The sequence below is a fragment of the Ammospiza nelsoni genome, chromosome 2 (genome assembly GCF_027579445.1).
Source record: "Ammospiza nelsoni isolate bAmmNel1 chromosome 2, bAmmNel1.pri, whole genome shotgun sequence".
In the NCBI taxonomy this organism is placed as follows: domain Eukaryota; kingdom Metazoa; phylum Chordata; class Aves; order Passeriformes; family Passerellidae; genus Ammospiza; species Ammospiza nelsoni.
The window spans coordinates 32,790,579-32,818,570 of NC_080634.1; the positions used below are offsets into that span (position 1 = coordinate 32,790,579).

The window sequence follows — 27,992 nt, forward strand, 5'->3', positions numbered from 1 at the left end:
CAGTGAGAAGAATAGAACCATTTTCAGAGCCTCCAGTTTTGTTTAGCTGAGAGAATCAGGCAGAGGTAGTTAAAAAGTTAAGAGAAAGACTCATATATCTATTTGCAAGCTTTTTTTAAAGAAACCCAAAACCAAAAAACCCAAACAGCATCCAACAGCTGGTGGTAACTGTGTCTGTCAGCCTTGCAATGGGGTTTAAAACTTTCTTGAATTCTTCCCATAGTTCTTGAGATACTTCCAAGAAATCACTCTACCGATATGCAAGGACAGGAAAAATCAGAATATGCTGGTACGGACTTGTCAATACCCAGAAACAGAACTTATTTCTGAAACTTGTGTTCCTTGATTCATTAGCTGTGGCTGAAGTGTGTTGAAAGAGGAGCTTCCCTGCTATAAACTCCAACAACATCTTGATTTCCAAATATTTGTGACTGGAAAATTGCAGCAGTGGTTGTTCAAGTTACAGTGCTGTGCAAATATGCAAGAACACTTTAAAAAAGCCACAAAGGAAATCATAGGTCTAGGCATATGTGTACATTCAGCATGCAAAAAGAGGGATATAAGCAACTTCTGTTGGAATCCTGGAGCTTCCAGACTACCGTAACACCTACTAGAGGGCAGATGAATAGAAAATAACCTGCATACATCAATAAAACAGAATTTTACTTTTACTATGTGAATCTTAGCAAGCAGTATACCCTCCAAAATTTACATCTGTAGATAATATTCAGAAAAGGCTCATTCTGAGCAGTGGATAATTGTTTCCATTGTTCTCTCTCAACTTGTTGCAGCCTCCCCTTTAAACAGTCTCATTCCAGCAACTGCTTTCCTCTGGCTAAATGAGCTGTTCATCCAGTTGCTTAACTGTTTACTCATTTCTTTCCCAGTTATTTTGCTGTCTCTTTGGAAGTTATTAGCATCTGAAAAGGTTTCAGTCTGTCCCACCTGCCCCGTGCAGGGCCTAACAGCGACAAAACCTCAAACTGTGCCCTGGCATCTCCAGCATCACACTGGCACACTTGAAAAGTCAGAGCTGTGAGGCCAGATGGAATTGATTCCTGGTGACACTCTGATTTCCCTCAAGTCAAGGTATCTGTGAGAGATCCCAGGAAATTGTGCTCTGTGTGTCTTGGAATCATGTTTCCTAGTGAGGCAATCTGTACCTCTGAGCTGTCTGCTAAATCTCACTGAAATGAGCCATCAAACCCCATACCTGTGATCTTCTGCCACTTCATGCTCACTGGGAATAGCAGCCACAGTACAGAAGTTGTTCTGCTGTGCTGGTGAGTTTTAGACAGAGCTTGGTCTGCTGAGAGCGCCTAGCCAGTAATATCCAGGAATTTTTCCCACCTCAAGTGCTTTACAGCTTTGGATAAATGTTGGATGAAGGGTCTGATAGCAGAAACATAGTAAAGGCACAGGGAATACCATGGGAAGAGGAAGGGAAGGAGACTGGCAGCTTGGTTTGAGTGTTCATGTATTATTCTTCACTTAGGGGGCTGAGGATAATGGTCGGTGCCCAGTGGGTGTAGATAGTTGGATATAATGCGATATGGGAACCACAAAGAGCAGTTATGGGATTTTTTCCCCCACAGGTAATGCAGCCAAAGGCCTAAAGGAGGGAGAAGCTGGACATTTTTGTGATTTAGCATAACTTTTTTTGGGGGATTGTAGCAGGGTTTTGAAAAGCGACTAGCAGTCTTGTGCTGAGAAATTTTTCATAGAGCTATTTGAGTAGATACAATTTTCCCTCTCCAGTTTCACCCTCTCTTTCCTCTTCTTTGTAAGGTAGAAACAGAAGAGAGGGATAGCGAAAGCTTCCTTCTCTCATTCCACTTGCCACGGGATTTTCCCTACAAGGAATAGGCAGTCACTGCCATGGTGTCACAGAAGGCCTAAAGAATTAGTTCAGATGTAGCTGCTTAAAGATGGCCAGGATGAATCTCACGCTCAGCAAGTCATGCTCTCTCTTCATAGCTGCTGTCTGTCATTATTTCTTTTCCTCCATTTTCTTTTCAAGAGGAGTTTGCACGTTTGTTGCAGAATGAGCCATTTGTCAGGGATGAGCCATTTGTCGGGTGCAGGGAAAACTTGGGACGCCCAATATGAGATCAGCAAGCTCGTTTATTGAAGAGAGTATTAGACACTTATACAGCAAGTAATAAGTTCATGAATATTCTGTAATTTACACCGTCCATTGGCCACACCACAGCATCAGCTCTTCTCCATTCCTTAGGGGTTACATTTCTCTTTTCTCATGTCTCTTTCACTATTTGTTATCATACTACAGCCAGGCCCAAGGACACGCTATCTTGCAGGTGCAGGACTTGGAATTAGCTATGGCCTTGTTCTTTTCCAATTCCTAGCTACTCTCCCAACACACATAGGAATCATGTGAATGAGCTGGGCACATACTGTGAGAGGGGCTGTTTACCCCTGCAGCCACAGTGCAGCACCCCAGGAGACTCCTCAAAGCCAGGGCGTGCTCTGGGTGCTGGCCTGTGCTGGAGCAGGGGCTCTGCATGATTGTGATCCTGACCCTGTGGATCACTTCTTCTCTGGGAGAGGTGAGACAGGGACTTGTGCATGAGGCACTGGTGGCCAAAGCCAAGATGCAATGGCAAAAGTGGTCCTGGCTGCAGCTTTTTGCTCTGTGCTTAGCTCAGACAGCCCTGGAGGTGGTTGTTGGAAACAGTCAGCTGTCCTATTCCCCAGTGCCAACATCACAGCAGAAGATGGAGGCTAAGAAGAAGGAAAAAGGATAAGGCAGGTCCAAATCACTCCATCTTGGGACCCCGAGCCCCCATTCTTAAAACCTCAAAAATCTATTTTTCACCCCATGAAAAATTCAGTATCATTCTACTTAAACTTTTGTGGCTTGTAATCCTCTATATAAGGTTGGTAATTGTTTTTTCCAAGGGCTAAATCAAAGGCACAGGGGTCTTGGCCTCTGTGCCAAGGTATCTGAGCTCCCTGGGCAGGGGCTCGAGCCCCCCAGGGCAGCCAGAGGAATTTCCTGGGTTCTGCAACCACAGCATCTCTCCACCCCTTCGCGCTGTTGGTTCTCTTCTTCTTCCAGGCACAGTAACTAGCTGTGACCTTTGCACTCCTTGTGCTAAGGTTGATAGTTTAAATATCCCCAGGTGCATTTCTTTGCAGCTGCACTTCTTGTTGTCTGATCTCATTGTATTTTTCATGGCATGAATCGAGGAGGAAGGAATGGGAAAGATTTTCAGAGAGGGGAGTTTTCAACTGGACATGCACTGCACTTCTTTTCCAGGTAGTGGGAATGACAGGCTTGTTGTGGATCTTCAGAGACTCCTTGACCTTGACAAGGATGTTGGAAGTATGGAAAGTTGCTTCTGAAGTGAAGGGCATTGCATCCTTTTGAATGCAGGAACACCTCTGAATTAGATGGCATAACTGAGGAAGGCGCGTCTTGGTGGACTGGGGAAGGACTCTAGGAGGGGGAAATAGTGTTAGATCTGGCTGATTAGGCTCTGACTTCCTCCTGTCTTTGTCCAAGCTCTGAAGTTCTCTCTCTCCATCCCTCTTTCCTCCTCTGATTCTGTTCCCAGCCCCTCACCAATAGACAGCAGATTTCAGTGCTGGGAAAAGAGCTGGAGTCACAACTGCAATGTTTCTGAGGTCAACTGATGCCAATTGAAATGCTATAAATTATTTGATTAAATAGATTTCAATGAGCAAATAAGCCTTTATTTAATTAATTTCGTCCTCCTTTGAGCTGGTAACCAGTACACACAGAACAAATATTGTCAACGTTGCCTTTTAAACCTATTTTTGCTATCCAAAAGAGTGTACTGTGGCTGTGCATGTTTGATCAACCCTGCTAAGTTAATGTTTTAGAGCATTCACTTTTGTAGTTTTTCATGGCAAGAATATAATGAGATAAATATAATTTTTTTTTTCATTCCACAATTCATTCCTGTACAGCTTAATGGAATCTAGACTTCAATTACTGCACAAATCCCTCAGCACCTAAAATTCGTCATTAAATAAAGCTGCCTTAGATGTTTTGGATTCACTGAAAGTAAGCTTGTCTAAACATATTTGACATTTACATGGATTCAATTTAAACAAGGCAAGATTTATCTCTCAAAAAATAATTAACTGATTGATTTTTTTCCTCTCTCTTTTTCTGGTCAATGTGTTCCTCAGTGTTTCAGAAATCATAGAGCTGAGCTCCTCACAACTAGTTCCTATTTGCAGATATGGAGGGCAAAAGAAATTTCCATGCTTTTGCAGTCCCCAAAGGCTTTTTCAGTTTGAATAAGCTAGTCAGTACTTTGAACCAGGTGAATAAACAGGAAAAAAAAAGGAAATATTCTGTGGAGGCATGAACAGACCTCTCTTGTTAAAAACTGGCTGAACACTTCTGTAAAGTGTTTTCAGGGCATTCACCACTGACTTTTGCTTACTCAATAGTCTGCCTTTAAGACATTGTAGGAAATGTGTAGAGCTTTATCAAATTTTTTACTGTAATTACTTGATTCTATTCTAAAACAAAACAGTGTCTCAACACCCTCATGGCAAATAATTTATTCCTTATGTCCAAACTAAATCTGCCTTCTTTCAGTTTAAAATTTTGCCCCCTGTGCTGTCACTCCAGGCCCTGCTAAAAAGTCACTCTCCACCTTTCTTAGAAGCTCCAGTTAGGTACTGGGAGGCTGCTCTAAGGTCTCTCTGGAGCCTTCCCTTCTCCAGGCTGAATAACCCCAGCTCTCTCAGCCTGTCTCCACAGGAGAGGAGCTCCAGCCCTCTGATCAGCTTGGTGGACTCCTCTGGACCTGCACCAGGAGGTGAATGTCATTCTTGTACCAGTGTCCCCAGGACTAGATGGAGCACTCCAGGTGGGGCGTCACTACAGCAGGGTAGCGAATAATGCAGGTGAACATGGAAAACTGGTTCTAAGGTCTGAACCTGAGCCTGTAAAATTGCATGATTTTTTGTTCTTTTAGTCCTGCAGGCCTTTATCCTGGGGTCTGGTTTCTTCTCTGCAATGTCTCAGGTCAGTTTGCTAGAACTATCCCCATAGAAGATGAGTTTTGTTAGGTTTTTCCACTGAGGAGTTCATTGGATGTAATCAAAGCTGCCAGTTAACTGAGAAAGTAAGTGGCCTGATCAAAATCAAGAATCTAGCCTAAGACCTGAAAAATCTTCCCACAAATACATTACAAGTAGTTAAATCCTCACCACAGTTTTTCAGGGTGGAACTTGCTTTATGTAGGACCCCAAACTTTACCACAAGGGTCCATTTTGGGTTTTGATTCTTTGTTGAGACTAGAGATGATTCCTAAGCCACTGTGTTAAGATCTGGAAATTGTTGTGGGCTTGGCTGAGCCAACTTATCAATTTGTAAACAATTTTCAATTTCTATAAGTGCATATCTACTTGATGGCCAGATTTGAATTAACAAGTCAGGATGTTGTGGTTAAGAGAAGTCACCATGCCCAGAGTGCTGCTGAGATTTCCTCCCTTTGGTGGAGTGAGTGAGAGAGGTGAAGCAAGAGCCAGGGGTTTGGTGTTGGGCCAAGGAGGTTCAGAAGGGATTAGACTCTTTCAGTGGCATGTGTGGATTTTCTGAGTGTTAGCTTGTGATTTAGTTACTGCTACCTTTTGTGAGAAGTATGCAAAGTTGCAGGTCCCAGGGTTCACATGTGCTCTTTGGAGAGAGATCCATGCCTTGCCTGTGGTTTGAGCACATCTTATGATAGTTTCCAAAATCCCTTGGGCATCATTTGAAATTGCCCAAATTGAATTCCAACTAAAGAAATTAAAGCCTACAGTCTAAAAGCTGGGGAAAAAAAAATAAAAAGAAAAAAAAATATTTGCAGCACTTTGAATGATCTTAGTATAGGGGCCAAGCATTGAGAAAGGCATAGAACAGTTTACACTGTGTTGCCTTCAAGCTTTCTGACCCAGTCAGCTCCTGCTCCTTCTGCTGTGTTTGTCCAGGTGTGTTCTCAGCTCCTTGCTTGGTTTTGGTGCAATGGACAAATCTGCTGCCAAGGCAGCAGAAAGAGGGTGCAGCAGTCTACTTTGCCATTGTGGAGAGAATCTTCAAAGCGATTCCAGTATGTCATGGATGCTAGTCAGGTTGCAGAAGCACTAAGGCCTGGCAGATTTTTATGAGCCTTACATGAACTATGAAATATCCTTAAAGCAAAAGTTTACTTCACTATCAGAACACAAAGATAACAAATCTCATTGTCTTTGCTACACAGCACTGATGGAGTGAGCATGTGTGTGTGTAAGAGGCAAGTTGGAAATGTCAGTGATGAGGAGCATGAAATTTGTGATTGGAAAGAAGGCAACAGCAGAGGAGGCCCAAGGCCTGTATGACATCAGTGATAAGTGTCTAGAGGAGGATGAAGAGTGATTCAGTTGCTTTGATGAATTACTCTGCTCTACAGGCTCTCCAACACATGTGCTTCTTCAAAGAAAGTGAGGACTTCCTCCCCTCTGCACAGTCTCCTATCAAAGTGCTCTGCAGATATGGGTACTTCTCCAGTACTCTCCTCATGTAGTTCATTGAGACCACTGCCTTTTTATTTTCTTCAAAGATATTAGAACACAGTAGTGATTTCCAAGGTCCTTTTCCTCATTCTGAACCATGGACAATGTTATCAATTTATTATATGTATGACCTTTGCTGAGACTTCCCTTCCTTTTCAGTTTTTGATTCAGGTTTTAACTGTGGAGAAGAGGTTTCTATGTGGTTTTGCATTGCCAGAATGGACTATGTCCTTTGCTCCAGCTGAAGTGTATTTTCAGGAGGAATAGATCCCTTACTCCCCACGGGAATCTTGGCTCAACACTTCTGTCACAAAGGCCTTCTTGGAGCCCATTTAGAGAAAGAAAATGAAGACCTAGAAAGGCTGCACAACCTTGCTTTGCTTTCTCTGCTGCAGAGACTTTGAGTTTGTGACACCTGTGCAGCTGTCAATCACTGCCTTTGGGGCAGATCCTTCAAATATATGTTCATGTGACCAAAAGCCAGGTTTGCCAAAGCTAAACAAGGAATAGAGAGCACACCTGGGCAAACATGGTAGGAGGGCATGGTGGGACAGGGTCAGAGAGATCTCCTCAGTGCTGGCCCCAGTGGGTGCAGCTCCTGCCAGAAATCTGACAGCATCTGGACCTCTCTGGCTGTGATTTGTGATCGATCTGGCTCATGCTTTTTGTGGGAAAATCTGGTTCTAGACAAAAAATTTGTAAGTTTGCCTGGCAGACTGTTTTCAGAAGTGCTAAGCAATAGAAAAAGAGGCAACGGGCAGAAACTGATGCATGGGGAATTCCACACAAATATGAGGAAGAACTTCTTACTGTGCAGGTGACTGAGCACTGGAACAGATTGCCCAGAGAGATTGTGGAGTCTCCTTCACAAGAGATATTTGAAAACTGACTAGATGACATCTTGTGCAGTGTGCTCTGGGAGGAATCAGCTTCAGCAGGGAGGTTGGACCGGGTGACCCATTGTGGTGCCTTCCAACCTGACCCATTCTGTTACTGACACCCTCAGTAATGTGACCTCTTTCTTTGAGAAGGACACAAAGAGACAAGAATGGGGAGAATGTGTTCTTCAAAATAAAAAGTGTCTAGTCTCCCTTGCCAAGGAGCCTAACAGTGATTTAGACCAACTCAGAGTTGACTTCTATCAGCCTCTGGCCAGTTATCTCAATCAAGTGAACAGTGAGATGTTCACTTGAGACAAAGGCAATATTAGCTAGCACTAACACCCTGTACATAATGTGCAGCCCTCATGATGCATGCCACTCTTCCCAGCTCCATCTGGGAAGAGACTATGGAGAGCCTTGGGAGCAGGGCTCCCGAGTTAGCTGAACACTTCTGTGCATCCTGCTGGTTTTGCCAGGTGAAGAGATCCCAACTGATTGCTTGAATAACATCATGTTGGGATGCAGGTATGGAAAGCTTAGGCTGCATTGGCACTGTTAAACAGCACTGGGAAATATTTCCAGGCACAGTACTGTAGCTGCCTGTATTATTAGGACAGTCCCTTGTACATCTCAGCTCAGGCTGTCTCACATAAGACTCTGATGTAGTTTGTGGACTGCTCACAGCAGGCACTTAATGTGGTGACTGTGCTTTTCTGGAGCAAAACTGGTTAACCAGGACAAATGACTACCCACTGTACAGGCTGCCATCAGTGCTTACAAGATGTCCCACAAATTTAATTTGTGAGTTTTAACCTGACCCTCAGGTTCAAAATCAGAACCAAAAGGCTGTATCCCTGGATTCAGACCCAGGATAATGAAGAACTGGAAGCTGTTCCTAAGCCACCCCCCTTGCAGATGATGCCATGACTAATGGGTGTTGCAGGGCACTGGTGGAGACCTCTGTGGGCCAGGATTTGTTTCCATTTTCCTCGTGGTGTGCAGGGAAGGAAAAGTCATTAGGTCATTAGCTCATTAGTGGTTGCTGGCTGGTGGCAGTGCTGCTTCCTTATGCACATGGAAGGATTTGATCCATTCTCAAGCCGAAAGGCTGAGGAGATCCACACCCCTAATCTGGTCCAGGGCTCCTGAGCTCTGTCCCCAGTGAGGACACTGCATGTGCAGGGGGCAGCTCTTGCTGCAGGCTGCACAGCAGCAATCCATCTCCAGCTGAAACAAAGGGATGCAAGTGACAAGTGATCAGGACCTGGCCTGGGTCACTGGTCAGCAAAGTTCTCGCTGTTTTTTTGCCATGAGAAGTCCATTTGGTCAGGTGTCTCCACGGCAGCCTTGCAGGAGGGCATGTTCTGAACTGGTGGCTGGCAGCCAGGGTGGCTGCTATTGGCTAAGGGACACTTGGCACAGAGCACTCATCCTTGCAGCTGCTGTGTGGAATCTCAGGAGACGGGGAGAGGTGGGGAGAGGCTGGCTCCTCCCCACATCCCACCTCTTCATTTAGGCTGTGCTAGAAAAAAATTGCCCCCCTATAAACAGCCTCAGAGATTTCAGAGGAAGAGAGCCATTTGAGACGGGGCAGCAAGAGCCCCCAGGATGAGGATAGCCATCCTCCTGAGCCTTCTGCTCCATGCTGCAGCTGCTTCTCACCAACTGTGAGTGATGCTGAACTCCTGTTTCAGTCTCTTTCATCAGTCTAGCTGGATGGACCACATCCCATGCCACCAGCTCTCATGCTTCCTGCTCTGTCAGTCACCCCAAGGAGTAGCTGAGGCATACACCTTGCCTCCCATGCCTTAGTTTGACTCCTGCAGGTCAATACAAGCTTTTTGGGGGTCTTTCAGGTCAGTCCTTAGGCCCAGAGATGTTTGCTCTGCAGTTGCAATGCAGATCAAATAATTGGTGTCTAGACTGCAAGGTTACGAATCCACCTCTTCTGAAGACAGCATGGGATGTTTTTGGAGAGTTCAGGAGATTACTGGAATGAGGGGTTTGAAAAAGATTAAAGGGCTATACTTAAGCTAATCAAGCAGAAACTATTTCTCAAGTTTCAGTGAAGCAACTGCTTTGCTGGGCTCACTGTTGCTTTTGAATGTCGAGGGAAGCCATGGCACATTGCTGCAGGATTCTGCAGTAGTGGGCCACAGCAGAGCAGCTTTTTTACACCTCTTGAGAGCTCAGACTGATACCACCTCTGCTGTCTCCCCCACCACAGACATTACCTGGTGGTGATCCCTGCAGCTCTCCGGTACCCATCCACCCAGGTTGCCTGCCTCCACATCACCTGCCATGAGGCAAAAATTCAAGTGAATCTGGCCTTGGAGCGCTCTGCAGGACGGGAGCTCTTAATGCAAGAAACCATCCAGAAGAAGAAGACTTTCCTGTGCACTAAGTTCTGGGTGAGCCATCACTGATTTTCCTTTCAGGAAATTGCTTGTGTTACTCCCAACCAGGGGTGACATGGCTGGGGTCTACTTTGTCCTGGTGTGAGCCTTTCAGGAAGGGAATGGGTGGTGTCCAGGGACGCACAGCCCAACACAGCCTGTTGGTTAGCACTGAATTTCCTTTCTGAATCGAACTTTGAAATGAAGTTTACATTTGTTAAAATCTGCCAGAGTTCTGGATACCACCTGTGTCCCTCTCCTCCATTACAGACCAGATGAAGCAGCTTTAGCTCTTTCTGAAGGACTTGTGCAGGTTCACAGCTAAAGCTCGGGGAAATGGTGTCTTGCAGGACATACTGCAGTTTCTGTAGCACCTGAAGTCAGGCAGCAACTCAGCTCTTGGGAGCTACTGAAGACTAGTTGGATGGAAATTTATATGCTTGTTTTTCTAAACAGCATCTTAGAGGTTATTTACTGTTGGTGAGAAGTTAGCAAAGGTCTGGGATAAAGCAGACATGTCTAAGCAATATCCCTTCTGTTATACTGTATATTCTCTGCTGAGGCTGCTGGGGTCTTTGGCATCCAGAGTCTTTCTGGTTGTGTTTTCTACTTTGGATTTCTTGCTTGTAAGTGCTGGGTAGCTCTGAAAGCCTAGCATTTGAGGCTGCGCAACTGCTTGATCTCTCTCATTTGAATATCTGCTAGCATCTCTCACCTTTCTGTCATCTGCCCATCTTCCTGAGGAAGTCAAAAGACTGAAAACTGTCAGGTGCTTGCTTGTCACCAGTGGGAAAAAGGAGAGATTCCATGGCATGCAGGGCCTCCTGCTGTTCATGCAGGACTGTGTGAGATCTGGATGTGACCTGGTTTCAGAGGTTGTTGCTGATTGCTCCCTCCTGGCACAGTGGGAGGGAACCAGTGAGTTGTTCCTCTTTACTGTCAGAAGATCACCTGGGGCCTGTGTGCTCTCCTCTCTCTGGCTGTGCAGGTTGCCCCTCCAGCTGATGGCACAGAGGAGGTTGCCACTGTAAAACTGACCATCACAGGAGATGGGGTCAATGTTGAGGAGCAGAAAAAGGTCCTGATCTGCAAGTCCAGGAATGGCACCATCATCCAAACAGACAAGCCCATCTATGAACCTGGGGAGACAGGTGAGATGCAAATGGGAGCAGCTGAGGGTCCCAGGCTCTTTGCTGGTTGCACCACGTGGAATGACTGTGATGCCGTGCAATGCATGAACTGCCCTAGCAGAAGTCTTTGGGACCACATCTCTTGCTGAATGGTGTTTTCAGTGTTTGTAATGTTTGATTTGTGATGGCTGTGGATTTGCAGGTGGCAGTAGATAATGATAACCATGTCCATGGTACCTTCCATGTGGGAATGTTTGTGTCAGACATTACCACAAGTGTGTCTAGAATGGAGACAGGAGCTGGGGAAGCACATGGAACAGGGGTCTGTAGGGAAAAACTGAGATCTGATAACATATTTCCTGATTTCCCTCTTCAGTGAAATTTCGCATTGTGACTCTGGATGAGGAATTCCGTGCACTCAACGATTCGGTAAGCGCGTCCTGGGGGCTGCGGGAGAGGCTGCCTTGTACCATGCATGGATCCTACCTCCCTTCCACCCTGCTCAGCTGCCAAAGCTCCAGCTTTTCCACATTCACCCCGGCAGGCTTTATGAGTATGCAGAGGGCAATAGGAGCTGCCAGGGAGATGGCAGAGGTCTGCATGTCTCTTGCCCATCTTGGTAGAATGGTCAAGCAGCTGCAAGAATGGGACATTGATTCCTGATGTGATGGTGTCACAGGTGGAGTGAGCAGATTGTAAATCAGGTTTTCCTTCTTGTGGGGTAGGGTGCTTTTAACCTGCACCCTACAAGATGGAATGTGGGAAGTGCTGCTTAGACATTTTTAGGACAAACTTTTTGATTGCAACAATGTGGAAATATGTCCAGAAAAGGAATTTTCATCATTGGAGATGCTCAGAACTCAGCTGGAGAAGGCTTTGAGCAATCTGCTCAAGAAGACATGTTTCAGCAGGATGTTGGATTAGGTGGCTTCCAAAGGGTTATTCCAAATTATGTGATCCTATACATCTGTAACCCTCTTAAGACCACACCTGAACCAGAACTAGGTTTGTTTGGGTAGTGACTTCTGAGTTTTTCTGTCAGGAAGCCATTAGTAAGTACTGTGTGACCTCCAGATTAGTTTTTCCTTTCCTTTTATTCACACCTTACTGTAATGAACCGACCTGGTATTTCTCCTTTTTTTGTGGCATTTGTTTTACTTTGTATGGTTGCCAATGCTCTTACGTTTCCAAATCACTTTGCACATCCTTCAGAGAGGGTCCTGAGTCTGAAGTACCTTGTGTGTGGTGCTGGCATATGTTTCTCTCTTCTAATGTTTTTGCATTTTTTCCTCCCCAGATTTCCCTGTTTCTCCTGGTAAGTGATGCTGAAATCTCATGTTAGAGTAATGGTGATGGCAGTCATTTCACTGTGCTGTACATATTCAGCTTCTGGAAGATTTTACAGACCTCTGAGTAGAATAGTAGATCTTCTTTTTGTTGTTGTTGTTGGATGTTAAATGTTTAAATGAACATACTCCTTTTACCTTCTTTTTTATGCACCTCTTTTAGGTTATGCTCCCAGGCACTTCAGTAGAAATCTGTTATTCTAGACTTGCAAGAGAATAAATAGAAAACTTAGATTCTTATGAAAGAAAGCTACAACTGCTAAGAATCTTTGCTTAAAATCAGAGTTTAAATAAGTGCAGAAGGAGGCTCAGATGCTGGGAGCAGAATCTGAGCATCATCATCTCTTCCAAATTTCCTGATCAGTCTATACCAAACCTCTTTTCTTTAGCTATAGAACCTGGCATTCCACAACACTGAAATCCTGAAGATCAGTTTCCTCTTTCTTGTGGGTGCAGGACCCTAAGAACAACCAGATAGAGCAGTGGCAGAAGGTGGTCCCTCAGGATGGCATTGCAGACCTGTCTTTCCAGCTGAGTGAGGAGCCCCAGCTGGGAACGTACGTCATCAACATCACCAGCGCCAGCGCCTACGGCAGCTTCTCCGTCAAGGAGCGCGGTACGAGCACACAGGGCTTCGTCGGAGCTCCTGACAGCACCCTGCACTCCTGGCCCAGGAAGCAGGGTGTTTATTCCGCCAAACCATCCCAGGAGCAAAAGTGGTAGAATCTGTCATAGAAAAGAGTCTGAGCTGAGGCTCAGGGGAGGAGATCGCTTTGGGGCCTTGGCTTAGAGTGTGGGAGGAGTGTTGTGCATGGCCCCAGACCTTTGGCACAGCTGATTCCTATGGATCTTGGAGTCAGATAAAACAAGGCAATTTAGGATGGACTTTTCCAGAGAATATGAAGTCCAGTGGCCTTTCACTTCACTTTCATTCCCTAATCAGCTACATTGGGAGGCTAGCCTTCTCTCATTGAAAATATCTGTCAGAAATACCAGGGTCATGGGCGTGTTTGGTTTTAGTTTGGGAAGGAGCAAATCATTCAGGGCCTACACACAAATCTGTTAAAGATACATGGAAAATCTTTCCCTTCTTACCACCTTCCTTCTCCATTTCCTGTCCCTTATGCCACCATTGTCTGCCTTTATGTTAATTCTTTGTGAAGGCTGTTCCTGGCCTGTGTTTCCTACAGTTCTCTGTTTTTCCCTTCCAGTGCTGTCAAAATTTGAAGTGATCTTTGAGGCCCCAAACCAGATTTATGCACTAGAGACAACCTTCCCGCTCCGGGTATGTGGCAGGTGAGGATCTGACTGGAGGGATGGCCCTGTGCTCATTTCTGGCCTGATGTGCACAAGCTGGATGGGAAACCATGAGGAGCTAAAGGGCAAGTTTACTACACTTCAGTCACAGGAAGCCAGAACCTTCCACCGCAGCTGTTTGCACCCTGAGGCAACACAAAACATTCCTGTAACTATCATTCTGATACTCTAATGCCTCTTTTCTAAAAACACTTCACAAATCTCCTCACACAAAACCTGGGGGAACAGCCTGCCCTTTGACAAGCAACTGTTTGTGGGACAGGACATGACAGACATGTGGGGTTCATTTCCCTGAAGAATAAACTCATGGGAAATGATGGGAAGCTTTTCCAGATTATGCTCAAGTGGAAACTAGAGGGAGGAAAAAAGAAATTACCCCAGGTATAATCCAAGGACAACGCTACAGTTAGCCCCATGTAAAGGTAATTTTTTAATAGAAGACACTTTCTTAATCGCCCATGTTTCTGGCCATAAGATGATGAATGGCTTCAGCCCATCCTGGGGTTATTGCAGGTGATGCTGATATATAGTTACAACACTCTAGTTACCCAAAATAATTTAGCTTGGTGCTAATTATATCATAAAGCCCTTGATCTCCCATCACTGCACAGACCTGTCCTGGGCCTGCTGTGTGGCTGCCACTCGTGCTAGAGTGTGAGTATCTGGCAATGAGAGGTCTCTGGGGCTGTGCAAAGCAAGCTGTATGTTCTCCCACTGTGTGTGACTGTCTCTTCCTCTCCCTGCTCCCCCAAACAGATACACACGTGGGAAAAGCATCCAGGGGATGGTTCATGTGAGCCTGTGTCAGAAGATAGCACCGTTCCTGCCCAGTGCTTCCAAACCCGATCTCTGTTACAAATTCAGCAGCCAGGTGAGATGCTTAGGAAGGGCTGAGCTGTGTTCAGGGGCATTTGTGCTCAGCCTCAGGGTGAGACAAGGCTGCTGAGTCTTTTAGCTGAAATAACAGCAATATGAACACATTGTTTTGGCTGCTTGGCCACTGCTACTGGCGCTGCCTCTCAGCAGCTGTGCCTGATGATTGTGACTGGGCTTGTCGTGTGCCTGCTCCACATCCTGGGCTGCAATGCCAAAAGGAAAAGCATCCCGAGAGCAGGGGTTCCGTGCCAGTCCTCCTCTGCCTCTCCCATAACTTCTAATGCAGGTGTGCCTCTCAGAGCTTGTTTCTCCTCCCTGTACCTTCAGACAGATGAGGCAGGCTGCTTCTCCACAAACGTGAGCCTGTCCCCCTTCAGCCGAGACTTCCGCTACTATCGGGACAGCATAGCTGCAGAGGCCTCGCTGGTGGAGGATGCCACAGGTAACTCTGGGATTTCTGCAGCTTGGGAGGAGGCGGGTGAGGATGTGCTAATCTGACCAAAAGCACTGGAGACTTTCAGGCTAGCAAGAGATCTGAGTCTTCTGAGTCCACTGGGGCCTGCTGTGTAATCTCACAGATAGAGACAGAGACAGCAGCTCTTGATGGCGTGACACACTCACTCTGAGTGTGGTGTCAGGTGTTGAGGCTCTCTACAAGCTAGGAGTTAAATGGGAGAAAGACCAGATCCCCAGAATCTTGGGCAGATCACCAGTGGGATGTGAAATGTGTGTGCAGCTGAACATGTCCATCCCTATTACCAGTGGGTCACTCTGCAGGGAAATTGCTGAGGAGTGCTTGGCTTTCTCGCTCCCTCTCTCATGTTTCTGTCTTGCTGCTTTCATTCAGAGATACAGGTCAATGCTTCACACAAATTACTTATCTCCCGGATTGGCGGAATGGCCTTGTTTGATGATGTGAATTCTTACTACCACCCTGGACAGGTGTACAGAGGAAAGGTAATTCTGAGTTTCAGTTCTTTGAAGGGGAAAGCGTGAGCAATTTTTCACAGTAACCTTTACTTACTGTCTTTTCTGACCCCATCTCTAGCCAGGGACTTGGGAGAGCACAAATGACTCCCAGAAACAAAACTCTGGAATTGTCTATTGTCAGAATAACACCAAAGACTGCCATTTACCAAATAACCCATGAGGGGGAGCAGTTACGGGCTTTAATATGGGGGGGGGGGGGGGGGGGGGGCAAACCCAAACATCTGGAATTTCAGCAGCCAGGAAGTCTGCTGTGAAGGAGTGGAGAGCACTGAAGGTTGGACCAGATGACCCACTGTGATCCCTTTCAACTTTACCCATTCTGTGATTCTGTGATTCTATGAATGAACATGGTAGTGCAAGTGGTAATATGACAGAAGCAGTGGCAGTGTTGATAAAATTATTAGTGACTGAAAGAGTGATCTTCCTGTCTTTGGAAACACTGCTCCTGACTTGGGGAAACCAGAGATTCTGTCTGCTAATTAGATTCTTCTGCACTTCTCTTGCTCCCCATGTTATTCTCAGATTAAAGTAATGGATTACCAAGGCAAAGCACTGAAGAACAAAGAAGTTCTCCTTGTAGTAAACTGTGCTGAGCAGCAATTTAGGCAGAAGTACATCACTGGGGACTCTGGAACAGCTTCATTTAGCCTGGATACCTCTGCCTGGAACAGGACCTTGGCCTCCCTGGAGGTAAGTGAGGAAGGGTGGTCTTGTGGCAGGGCTACGTGTGCATGTCAGAGCTGTTTACTGTCCCACAAACATCTTCCTTGCTCCTTCCCAAGGGAGAGTAACTCAAATCTGAAACACCTCAGCATGTTCTAGATCTTGGCTCTCCCTCTTGAGAGCTTATTCTCCAGGTGCTGGTTGCTTTCCTCATGAGCCCTCCACAGAGAGACCTGTCATTGGCATTGCTCAGATTGTCTAACAAAGGTGATTTGCAGCTGAATTGTTTAACTAGAGAAACTAATTGGTTTGTTGTTTTGTCTCACCAGGCAAGTGTCCTGCATCAAGATTCAGACAGAGAGCCTGGGACAGCTGACTTGAGTTACCAGCGAGCCTCTTATTTCATACACCCATTCTACAGCACCAGCAGGAGCTTCCTCTCTATTATCCGTGTGCCAGAGACAATGCCCTGTGATAAAACACAGTCTGTCCAGGTGGACTTCAAAATTTATGAGGAAGACCTGGAACATGGGCCCAAGCGTGTCATTTTCTCCTACTTTGTGAGTTTCTGAGGAAGCACTAGTGGGTGACAGCTGAAGGCCCAAGATCAGCATTTCTTAGAGGTTCAAGCCTGATATTTCAAAGTCTTGGCTCAGGCCGGGACAGGTTGTTCCTCCAGTCATCATTGATTCTGGTACCGCAGAAACAAATAGCAACAAAGGCAGAGCCTTTCTTTTAGACTCTGCAGAGGTGCAGGGCAGGTATTGGCCTTACCTCTCCTGCCACCATGTCATCTCTGAGCTCTCCTTACTAGCTGAGAGCAAATAAAGCTAATATTCCTCCCCCAGCCCCCATTTAATATCCCAATTTAATTTCAGGATTTATTAGTGATCTCAAAAGCTATGTGACTATGTGACCATCCCTTTCTGTGTTCTTCTCTAGGTCACAGGGAAAAGAGGGATAGTCCATGCAGGTCAGCAGACTGTTTGGGTTGGGCTGCCAAGAAGTAAGTGCACTCCCCAGTGTCATGACATAGCAAGCACTCAGGGGTCCGTGGCATCCCCTCTTATCTGGACAAATGGTGTAAGTCTCCCTGCAATGCAGGGGTGGCTCACCACTTGTGTGCTGTGTCAGAGACCTGTGCCTTTCCAGATTTCATGTTCCCTTTGCCCTTCTGTTTTGTACCAAGAGAATATTCAGCATTTCCCAGCCCATAGGCTCAGTCTCTGTTGTCTTCAAGTCTCCTTTTGCTGCTGCTCCTGCGAGCAGCACGAAACTGCAGTCTTACTCTCCATGGCAACAGTGTCTCCAAATAATCTGGATGATTAGGATGCCACATTTTATAATTTTGATGGCTGTTGACCCACTGTTGCCTGTTTCTCCAGCTCTTGTTTTTTGATTCCTGAATTATAAGTACTCTGGGATAAGGTCATCTCTGTTGCTGATGGGATGGGAGATGTTGGGTGAGAGGAGGCTTTGAAAGACATCTGAGAATCTCACTCTTTGTGGAGCCAAGCTTGAACTCCAAAGTACTGTTTCGTGTCCCCAAGGCAATAAATAGAAAAGTCTTTTGCTGGTCTTGAATACCAGATCCAGAGATGTGCTGATTGTTTCATAAGTCTCCAGAAATCTCTTAGGTCTTGAAAGACTTCAGTAAAGGAGGAAAGGGTTTAAACACATGCAGAATGGCAAAGATGATCAGACTCAATTTTCATTATCAATCTTCTCTCTTCTCCATCTAGTGCTGGAAGGCTCCTTCTCTGTCCCTCTTACATTCAGCTTGACCTATGCCCCAGCTCCAAGACTTGTTGTTTATGTCATCTTCCCTAATGGAAAAATCATTGCTGATTCTGCCATCTTCAGTGTGTCCACGTGTTTCAGAAACAAGGTAGGGTTTGTGTCTGAGGTTGTGACTAAATGTGTGAGCAGGGACGTGTCTGCTGCCATGAAAGGAGAGCTGTGTTGCTGTGTGTGGCTGACAATGTGTGTGATGCTGTCACAGGAACTGCAGTTTGTGGCTGGTGAGGTGTGCTGTGATGTTTGGAGAAAGTGTGTGCTCAGCATTGTGGGGGCTGCTGCAGTGTTTGGGAAAGGCAGAGAGTTGCTGTCTATCTCCATGGGCAACTGCAGCCTGGCAGGATCATAGATAATCCAGCCCAGCACAGATTATTTGTGTGGTTCTCAGGAGAGCTCAGGGCTGCTCTGCTGCTGCAGCAATTAGAATTGCTCATATGTAGTATTGGGATGGCATCTGAAAGTGTTTGATGGAAGAAACGGATTTTACTGGCCATCCAGAAAGGGCTGAGTGCATCTGGTCATTGTGACATCCTTGGAAATCTGCTTTCTTGGCTGTGTCTTTCTCTCCAAAGGTGAATTTCTGAGAGGGCATTACCCCTGCTGCATAGCTCCACAGCTCCACAGCTGCTTGTCTGCCATAGAAAGTCAGATTCAATCAAGAACAGGAGGAGTTTCAGGAAACTGAGGCCATTCCCACAAAGACATAAGGAGATATCTCCCACCTGGAGATAAGGACTAGGCTTATTTTTGATCTGGGGCCCCAGAAGAAGGGGCTTCATAAGACAGCTGAGGTGTGTCACCATGGTTGGCTGGTTTGCTGGGTAAAGAAGAGAGAGCTGTGCTCTGACACAGGAATGTCTCCATGTGCACGCTGATGGCTCCCCCTCTGGCATCTTTCCTGTTAGAACCTCAGTGTTGTCTTTTTAAAATACCTCCTGGGGGTGCCTGGGAGGTTCCTTGGCTGTCTATCCAAGGCAGGTCCTTGGAAACTCTCTTCATGTAGGTCCCTTCCCTGCTTGGGAAGTGGTGGGTGGCCACCCTTAGAAATGTCACTCAGGCATTGCCTGCAATCTTCCCGTCCAGGTGGAGCTGAGCTTCTCCACGCCAGAGACTCTTCCTGGCTCACAGGTTGGCCTCCACCTGCAGGCAGCTCCTGGCTCCACGTGTGCAGTCTGGGCTGTGGATCCAAGCGCCTTTTGGATGAAGCCAGGAAAAGAACTGAGCAGCCACTCGGTGAGGGAGCCTGCCCTGACGTTTTCCCTTCCCTCCTGACGCCATGTGGGAGGGAGGCCACTGCACCTGTGCAGAATTTAACTCCAGGAAACTGAAATCACGGCCTGGAGGGATCAGCAGTGTTCCCAGTGTGGATGGGTAGGGATTAGGGATTAAGGAAGATGTTGAGCATCACTCGGTGGTAAAACAGCTTCTGTGCTGGCACTCTCAGAGGAGAGCCCAGGAAGAGTGACAGTGATCCTGGGCTTTCTGGCACATGTTCATGTACAGTAGCCAGAAGCAACTCAAACAGGCCTTGGATGCGGGAGAGGAAGGGAATGCCAGGTTTAATTTGCACTGATTTTTTTCCCCTTGCTTTCTCAGATCTATGGGCTGTTCCCATCTGTTTATACTGCCAGGTATCCTCGCCAAGTGTCTGAAGATGATCGTTCATGTGGGCTCCCAAATTCCGATGAGCCTGATGTGTTTACAGCATTCAGGGTAAAAATGGTTGATTTGGTGGGTTGAGATAATTCATGAACTGAGGGAAATGTGGGCCCTGACTTTACCAATATCCAAGGGATGCTGCTGCAGACAGGACAGTGAACAGGTGCAGTTTAAGGCCTTGTTATTTGAATAGGTGATTTGAAATGTATATGGAAAAATCATTGTGTGGTTGCCACACTTGGGTTGTGTGACTCAGGATGCCAAGGATTATTCATTACTTTAATTGGATTTTACACAATTTGTTTAATCTTCATAGCATGAGCAATTGCACCCTGCAGGCAGAGAAGGCATGGTACTCAAATGACCATATGTTTGAAAGGAATAAATTTGGCTGACTCAGGCCAGATAAATTACCTTAGAAGAGCTTGTTTGCCCATTGCGGGGGATCTGAATTATTCCTTCTTAAAATGAAGCAAGAGAATACAGAGACAGCCAAGCCCCACTGTGTGAGGGGACAGGAAGGCACAAGGGCAGAGGGCAGAGAAGAGAGGACAATCTTCTAAAGATTAATTTTTTCCTACAGGAAATGGGGTTGAAAATTATGTCCAACACCAATATCAAGAAACCCAGAGTATGCCCAACCACTCCATTGACAACTATGCTGCGGGGAAAAGGAATATCTATTTCCAGGCCCATGTTGACATTTGCCCAGCCCCATAAACTGTATAACAGTAAGCATTTGACAGCTTTTTCTTCTTACATGGGAGGCTTAGTCTTTCATGTGAAAGCAGTCCTGGATTTGAACCAAGAGGCAGCACTTGCTGTAAGTGCAAATGGAGGAGGAAGAGGGTTTCCTGTCCCTAAACCCGTTGTGCTAATGTGAGCGCTGTTAGTGGGATGTCTGATCCAAGGTTTTATCTCTAGAGTGAAGGAAATATTGCCTGTCCCATGGTGCCTCCACGTGCAAGTAAACCCTAAAGCACCTCTGACATTTGAAATGAGGCAAGGGATTTTAAAATTTGGGACAGTACATTCTGTTCTGTTGCCATGTTTCCCAAGAGCTGGCTGCAGTTGCTGTAGCCTGAGCTGTGCTGGAGCTCCTCTGCTCTTAACCAGGACCTGACGACCCTGTGGTGACTATAGGTCTTTGTTGTTTCCAACAGAGCATCTGATATCAACCTACCAGCCCACTATGTTTCCACCGTTTTCTGCAGCTGAGAAGAAAGCACACAAACATTTTCACCAAACCTGGCTGTGGGATTTGTATTCTGTGGGGTGAGTAAACTGAGCAGTGGGGGTTTAGCCTGGGTCATTTTGTGTGGCTGGGAGAGGCAGCAGATGCAGCTGAGTTTAGATCAGAGGCAGCTGTGCAAGACACTTAAGGACATACATCATGGGGCTCATACCTATAGGCTGCTCATTGCTGGAGTTGGTGTATTCATTAAATGCATTTTCCTCTACTAGGAGTGCTGGTCATCCATGAGAGGTGGCTGGCATAGGAAGATAGAAAAGCATGAGGTGCAGCAAACCAGCTTAGTTTACTGCCAATACTCTGCTTTTGGTAGTCCTGTGGGCTTGCATTTCCCAAAATGTGCTCACAGATGTATCCTGTCATCCAGGGGGAGCTGATGTCCATAGAAGTCTTTCACAAGACTGAAAATTGTGTCCTGTGAGAAAGGCTCAGTGTGTACACAGGGTTTGCTGAGAGAGCTTTTGGAGATTTTTTCATCTGAGACTTGAAGATTTTCTTGTGTGTCCTCTGAAGACTGAAATCCCGAGTATATTTCTTATCAACATCTGCCCTCTCCCACCTCCACTGTCCTGACAGATACATCTACCTCTTCACCCCTAGCAGCAGATATTTCCTCTAGACTTGTTCACCAACCTGATCCTAGCCACCAAAAGTTTCTGTGTTGTGTGTGTTGCCTTCCTGTACACGCACAGTGAAATAAGCTGAATAATACCAGTACCTTTAGCTGTATCTGCTTTTTGTGTTGGCTGTGGTGGCAGCTGCAGAACAGTCTGCTCCTCTCAAACACTGTGATGTGTGCACAGGACAAGTCTCTGCCCTGCCCTCATACTGGGCTTTAAGCTGTCAGTGTCTCACAGGACAGAAAATGGCTGGATCAACCTTATCTGCTAAGCCCTACTGCTGCTCGTCCTGTTGCTCTGTTGGTTTCTGGTTTCTGGTTCTCCATTTCTAGGCCAGAAAAATAAGACTGTGGACATCTGTGAGTCATTTTTAGATGTGCAAAGGGCAAGTGCTGCCTGTAAATGACGGCATCTTGCAGCCTATTGGCCCTATTGACCCAAGTGTTCTGTCAGTAGAAGCGCCTGAGATGGCGTCGCCACTTGTAAAAGGCCTTGTTACCCTGCAAGGGCTGCAACTTCAGTAGGGGTTGGACTGAGGGGATGGGGTGCTCTGCAGAGAAGAACACAGAGCAGGTCACCTGGCGTGGCATCATTTAATTAAATGCTTCTGTTGCTGTCCACTTCTCCCCAGCCCCAGTGGGAACAAGAGCATCGCTGTCACGGTGCCTGACGCCATCACAGAATGGAAAGCAGGAATGTTCTGCACAGGATGGAATGGCTTTGGGTTTGCTCCAGCCTCCTGGCTGATTGTTTCCAAGCCCTTTCTTGTGGAGCTGCCACTGCCATCTTCTGTGGTCCAGGGTGAGACCTTCAACTTGAAGGCCACAGTCTCCAACAACCTGCAGCAATGCATGAGGGTAGGTGAGCCCTGATAGCCTCTGCAAGGAAGGCAGGACATGGCTGACACCTGTGGCCTGTGATCATAGACTCATAGGGGAAGGAACTTTAAAGATCATCCAGTTCCATATCCCCTTTGAGAAATCATGGTAATTCAGTGACATTCCCTCTGACTGGAAAAGGCAAAACATTACCCCCACTTTTAAAAAGAGAAATAAGGAAGCATCCTTGACATGATTGAGAGTTGGGTCTGTGCAAGCCCCATGGAGTTCAGCAAGGCCAAGTGCAAGGTCCTACACCTGGGCTGGGGCAATCCCAAGCACAAACACAGACACACGTTGCCCTTGATAACCCTGGCCAGATTGCCAGGACTTTAGCTTTCCCAACCTGATTCCTGGCTAGTCAAACAATCTGTGTGTATTCCTCTCAGGCTGTGCCCTGCTTCTACCCTCTGTGGGCTTCCTTTTTATGTTGTTGATGGTTATTTATTGCCACCTGCCATCCCTTCTGGCCCTTCAGATCCAAGTGACCCTGGAGGAGTCTGCACGCTTCCAGCTGAAGCCATGCAAAGGCTGTGCCTACAGCAGCTGTTTGTGTGCTGGGGAAGCCAAGACCTTTCAGTGGAGTGTCACAGCTGAGCAGCTGGGTGAGAAGCACAGGGAGGTGGGGTGCTGGAATTGGGAAGGGATGGGACCAAGGTGGGGGTGTTTTGTAAGAGCTGACGTAGAGTGAGGAGCTGTTTGCTTTGCTACCCAGAGTACTTATTTGCACTTATCCTATGGTCACGGTTACTCACAAGGCTGTGTTAGGAGGTACAAAAACATATAGGACTCTGATCAATTTTTTTGTTGTCAGCAGGTGATGTCTATTGTATTAACAGGAAGTCTTTCCTCAGAAAGTGTCTTATGCACCTAAATGTGTGTTATTTTCAGGGCTTGTGAACATCACCCTCAGCACAGAGGCTGTGGCCTCCAAAGAGCTCTGTGGTGAGGAGATACCATTTGTCCCAAAGCAAGGACAGAAAGACACGATCACCAAGCTCATTCAAGTCCGGGTCAGTCAAGCTGCTCTGTTACCTAAGCCACAAAGTAGGCTTTGTGCAATTCCCAGATTTTGTGCATGTTAATTTTGGGAGTTACAATTCAAAATGCTATTCAAAATGTGCAATTATCATCTCAGGGCCTGAGCTGGGCTCAGCTGTGAGGGCTGATGGATGTAGAAGGTAAAGGGATGTCCTCCACTTCATACCATGGGAAACTTTAAACACTCTTTCATGTCCTTGTCTCCTGAGTTCTCTGCTGAATCTTATGGCACCATTTTCACAGATATTCAGAATTTAGGATATTCTGAAAATGCATGCTGGTTTCTGATCTGAAGTGAAAACGGCTGAAAGTAGTTTGTATTTTTGTGTGATAATGATGATACTCCAGCTGACTGTCCACCCTGAACCAGGATTCTGAACATACCTTCTTCTAATCCACTTGTAATCCCGTTTCTCTCCTGGGTGCTCATTAAAATGCTACTTTTATGTGCTCCAACAGCCAGAGGGAGTGCTGGTAGAAAAGACTCACAGCTCCATCCTGTGTCCTGAAAAAGGTAGATGGATTGCTTTCTTCTTTCACCCTGTTCATCCTCCTCTTCCTGTCCAACCACCTTCTGGGTATTCAGCCCAGAATAGTTCAACAGGTGGAAACTTGTTGAACAATTTCCTCTGTCCACATGATGAAGCTCCAGAAGTGTACTCTAATTGTGGTGCCAGCTAGGGCTTTCTCCGAGGCAGGGACGTGGTGAGGTCTGCTCTTTAACCATCAACATCCCTGGCACTAATATGACAGCTTGAGCCCTTTTTCACCTGTGGAAATAAAACCACACTACTGAACATGGCAAGGCTGGAGGTCATGGCTTAGGATTGCTGTTCCTGTTTTGAATTTTATGGTGTATGATGGGGCATCAGCTGATTTTGAGAGCATGAGGAGCATTGAGGAGACAAACCTGCAACTGAAATCTTAAATGATATGGAGTAACTTCTGTAGAGAAAAATAGGTGACTTTGACTCCTGAGGTTTTCCAGGAGAAAATCCTCTCAACCTCTTTATAAAGAGGGGTGTTAGGACAGCACAGTTACCATGAGGTGGATGGAGGAAATTAAGGGTGGAATGGGACATAGATTTTGGAAGTGATTTACAGCCTCTGTGACAGAAAACTGGGAAGTTATCACAAGACAGCCTTGAACAGTTTCTGGGGTTTTGAAGGCTTTTTTTCATCAGAATCTGTTTCTTTTTGTTCTCCCCACACCTTGCTGGACTGATGTCAGGGAATCCAGCAGAGGAGTCTGTGTCCCTGGTGCTGCCTCTAAATGTGGTTGAAGGTTCAGTCAGAGCCACCGTCTCAGTCACTGGTAAGGAGTTAAGCTATGGTGGTACCCTTGCAAATCCCATATCTCTGAGATTAGCCCAAGGAAAGCCCAAATTTCCCCACATACCACTTCTGAGGTTTCCAAGGCTCCACTGCCACGTTCTTCTCACGTGTATGGCTGTATTTCCTGATCACTGACAACCTAAAACACGCAACAAGGGAGAGAGTGTTGGGTTGATGAGCTTCCCTGCCAGGATGGGAATGTGTACAGCTCATATGAGGGGCACATATGTGGAATTGATAAGGTGGCTGGACAGAGGAGTCCCCACACTGCTGTGCTGGGCCTGCCTTGCTTGGTGCACTGCTGAGAATGGTCACAGGTAGGAGGAGGAGGTGGATCTTACTGCCTAGGAGGTGATGAAGGTGCTTATGTTTTGTCTCAGGGGACCTCATGGGGCTGGCACTGCAGAACCTGGACCACCTGGTGCAGCTGCCCCACGGCTGTGGGGAGCAGAACATGGTGCTGTTTGCCCCCGTTGTCTATGTGCTGCAGTACCTGGAGAAGACGAGGCAGCTGAGCCCTGAGATCAAGGCCAGGGCAGCAGGATTCCTGCGCAATGGTGAGTGCAACAGAGCCACCCTGCCCCTCTGCCTTCCCCTGTGTCCAACAGTCCCAGGTTCCCACTCCCCTTCCACCTGGAGCACTCAACCATCCCATTCCTGCACAGCAATTTCATTGCAAATACCACTGTGAGCACTCATGTCCCATCCTGCTTCCCAGGGTACCAGATACAGCTGCAGTATCAGCACCCTGATGGCTCCTACAGTGAATTTGGTACCAAGGATGAGTATGGTAATACTTGGTAAGCCCTGGGCTCTCTCCCTGCTGTCTACCTGCTCTCTGACAGCCAGGAGGTGGGCAGCTTCTTGCTTCCAGCATGAAGCCCTTGCTGTCCTATTGGATCCAAAGTGTTCTAGAAGCTTTGTGGACTAGGGCACCACAAAGGGGATGAGCTGATCTTGAACCAGCACATTAGAAATAGCACAATAGGTAAAGAGAGATCCACCAATTTCAAACTCCCACTTTTTCCCCCCAACTTCTGCTTAGATTCTTTCTTTCCATTCATTCTTCCTGCTCTTTCATGCTCTCCACCTCTCTTTGATTCTCTCTTCCTTCTTTCATGCCTTTTTTTTTCTGTTCTCCTCAATCAGGCTGACTGCATTTGTGGTTAAATGCTTTGTCCAAGCCAAGCCATACATTTACCTGGACAACCGGATTATCCAGGCTGCTCTCAGCTGGCTGGAATTCCACCAGCTTCCCAGTGGTTGCTTCAAAAATGTGGGACAACTTTTCCACACATTCATGAAGGTAGGAGCCAGTGTACCTTGAAGGACAGCAGCAAGCAGTTCTTGCCATGTGTGCTGGTAATTGTTTAAATTCACTTGCCTGTGTTGTAGTGCTTTCTTGAGGGGGAGCAAGCTAGGGACAGATGAGACCTCTCCTTAAAATCTTCAGTATTTGCCTATTAATTTTCCTGGCTTTTTGGATGTCTATGCTTTTTTTAGGGAGGCGTAGATGGGGAAGTCCCCTTGGCTGCCTACATCACTGCTGCATACTTGGAGGCAGGAGTAACACCAGAGGTAAATCCTGGGATTCTTTGCCATGCTCTTGTCTTAACATCTGAATCTTAAATAGCTTAGTGGTAACACTGGGGCAGGCATCAGAGCACCTTGGAGGGACTTGTGGGCAAAGTAATTGAGTGGGTGAGGAGGATTTTACAGCTTCTCAGGAAAAACTCTCCCTTTGAGGATGATATCCCTGGCAGGGAGAAGGTGAGGTTAAACTACTGGGAACCACTGGACTTCATGGCTAGATACCATGTTGGCCATTTCCCAGGAATGAGTTATTAATTCCCACTCCTTCCATGCCCTTGCTGTTCCTACCCAGCTGAAGGCTGATCATGAGGCGGGTGGAGCTGCTCCCACAGTCAAGTAAATAGACATAATGTAATTCCTAATAGGGTTTAGCTTCACAAATAAAGCAGAAGTCTGGGAAGGGAGTGCTGTAGGGCAGCTGTAACTGCATGGTTAAGTAAAGACAATAAGAGGGAGCTCTTACAAGTGCTAAGGATTGTAGCTAGTCACTAGGCTGTGGCACAGGCAAATAAAAAACCAATTAACTTGATGGAGAAACAATTGAGAAATGAAGCTCTCTAGAAGTCAGAAAAGTAAATGAAAAAGCAATGCTTTTTAGTGGAACAGAAAGCAGTGGGCTTAGGCAAAAAAAGGGAAGACAGATGGAAATTATTCTTCTTTCTGGCAATAGATGTCCTTCAGGTCACCCCTTTTTCACCATCAGTACAATTATTCACTGTGAAGGTGAATTAAACACAGTCACCCTGCTCAGCAGGCTGTGTGTACTCGTTAACAGTTGTGTGATTTTGCTGTTGTTGTGTTTGGCCTGGGAAAGTAAGACATGGTGGTGTTATTCCCTCAGGAAAGGTGCTAATTTCAGTGGGAGAGCACTGCTGAAGCCCAAAACCAGCTCAGGGGGGAGGTCTGTCGAGCACCTTCCACCAAGGGCTGAAGATGCTGCTGCTGATAGAGAGAGTGCAGGCCCGGGCACAGAGTCACCGCAGTGAATGAATGGGGTGCTTTCTGTGCTGGCACAGGAATGTGTGCATGCTCCTGCTCGTGTCCCAGGGGTTTGTGTGTGACCAGCAGCCTGTCCCTCTCCCCTGCAGAGCTCGGTGGTGCGCAGGGCTCTGGGCTGCATCACTCCTGCCCTGCCCAAGGCTGCCAGCCCTTACACCCAGGCCCTGCTGGCCTACACCTTCGCCCTGGCTAAGGACTCCCAGCGCACACAAGAGCTCCTCAACATGCTTGACCAAAAGGCAATCAGAGCAGGTACGGGGACCTCGGAGCCAGGGGAACGCCAGAGAAGGGACAGGTGACATTTCTGAGCCCTTGGTAAGGTGCAGATGGGGGGAGCACAGCCTCACCCTCCAGGCCCTTCACCAGGAAGAGCTTTTAGACATACACTGAATGAGCTCATGGCGTGTGCTGCCAACACTGTGGTGTGGGTGCTGATTTCCTTCAGATCTCTTGCCCTTTTCTAAAGTGGAGGTTGGGGTTTGAGAGATTTGGGCATTCTTGTGCAGGACTGCAAAATGCCAGAGAGAAGAGCAAGGTGCCCCATGTCTTGTTAGTCCCTGACCCTCAGGGCTGGCCAGTGGACAGCTGGCCAGTACCAGGTTGTCAGTGGACCTAGCAAACAAGGCAATACAGAATTTGGACAACTGGGAGGTAATGCATATGCAGATTATTGCCATATTAG

General features: G+C 46.7%; 1 protein-coding gene across 1 annotated transcript in view; it reads left to right on the forward strand.

Annotated features, from left to right (window-relative positions):
* The window catches only part of LOC132086275 (alpha-2-macroglobulin-like protein 1), a 38,854-nt gene that overhangs the window by 7,684 nt on the left and 3,178 nt on the right, over positions 1–27,992 (forward strand). Inside the window, exons 2-28 of the mRNA XM_059491822.1 lie at positions 9,646–9,829; positions 10,803–10,965; positions 11,321–11,373; positions 12,242–12,259; positions 12,747–12,906; positions 13,502–13,586; positions 14,364–14,478; positions 14,811–14,925; positions 15,331–15,440; positions 15,996–16,163; positions 16,466–16,696; positions 17,079–17,142; positions 17,879–18,024; positions 19,017–19,166; positions 19,530–19,646; positions 20,176–20,323; positions 20,756–20,867; positions 22,096–22,321; positions 22,821–22,947; positions 23,234–23,355; positions 23,843–23,897; positions 24,615–24,698; positions 25,099–25,275; positions 25,437–25,518; positions 25,868–26,024; positions 26,222–26,296; positions 27,400–27,562. Coding sequence (XP_059347805.1) covers positions 9,779–9,829; positions 10,803–10,965; positions 11,321–11,373; positions 12,242–12,259; positions 12,747–12,906; positions 13,502–13,586; positions 14,364–14,478; positions 14,811–14,925; positions 15,331–15,440; positions 15,996–16,163; positions 16,466–16,696; positions 17,079–17,142; positions 17,879–18,024; positions 19,017–19,166; positions 19,530–19,646; positions 20,176–20,323; positions 20,756–20,867; positions 22,096–22,321; positions 22,821–22,947; positions 23,234–23,355; positions 23,843–23,897; positions 24,615–24,698; positions 25,099–25,275; positions 25,437–25,518; positions 25,868–26,024; positions 26,222–26,296; positions 27,400–27,562 — 3,274 coding nt within the window. The 5' untranslated portion in view covers positions 9,646–9,778. The remainder of the gene's footprint in view (positions 1–9,645; positions 9,830–10,802; positions 10,966–11,320; positions 11,374–12,241; positions 12,260–12,746; positions 12,907–13,501; positions 13,587–14,363; positions 14,479–14,810; positions 14,926–15,330; positions 15,441–15,995; positions 16,164–16,465; positions 16,697–17,078; positions 17,143–17,878; positions 18,025–19,016; positions 19,167–19,529; positions 19,647–20,175; positions 20,324–20,755; positions 20,868–22,095; positions 22,322–22,820; positions 22,948–23,233; positions 23,356–23,842; positions 23,898–24,614; positions 24,699–25,098; positions 25,276–25,436; positions 25,519–25,867; positions 26,025–26,221; positions 26,297–27,399; positions 27,563–27,992) is intronic.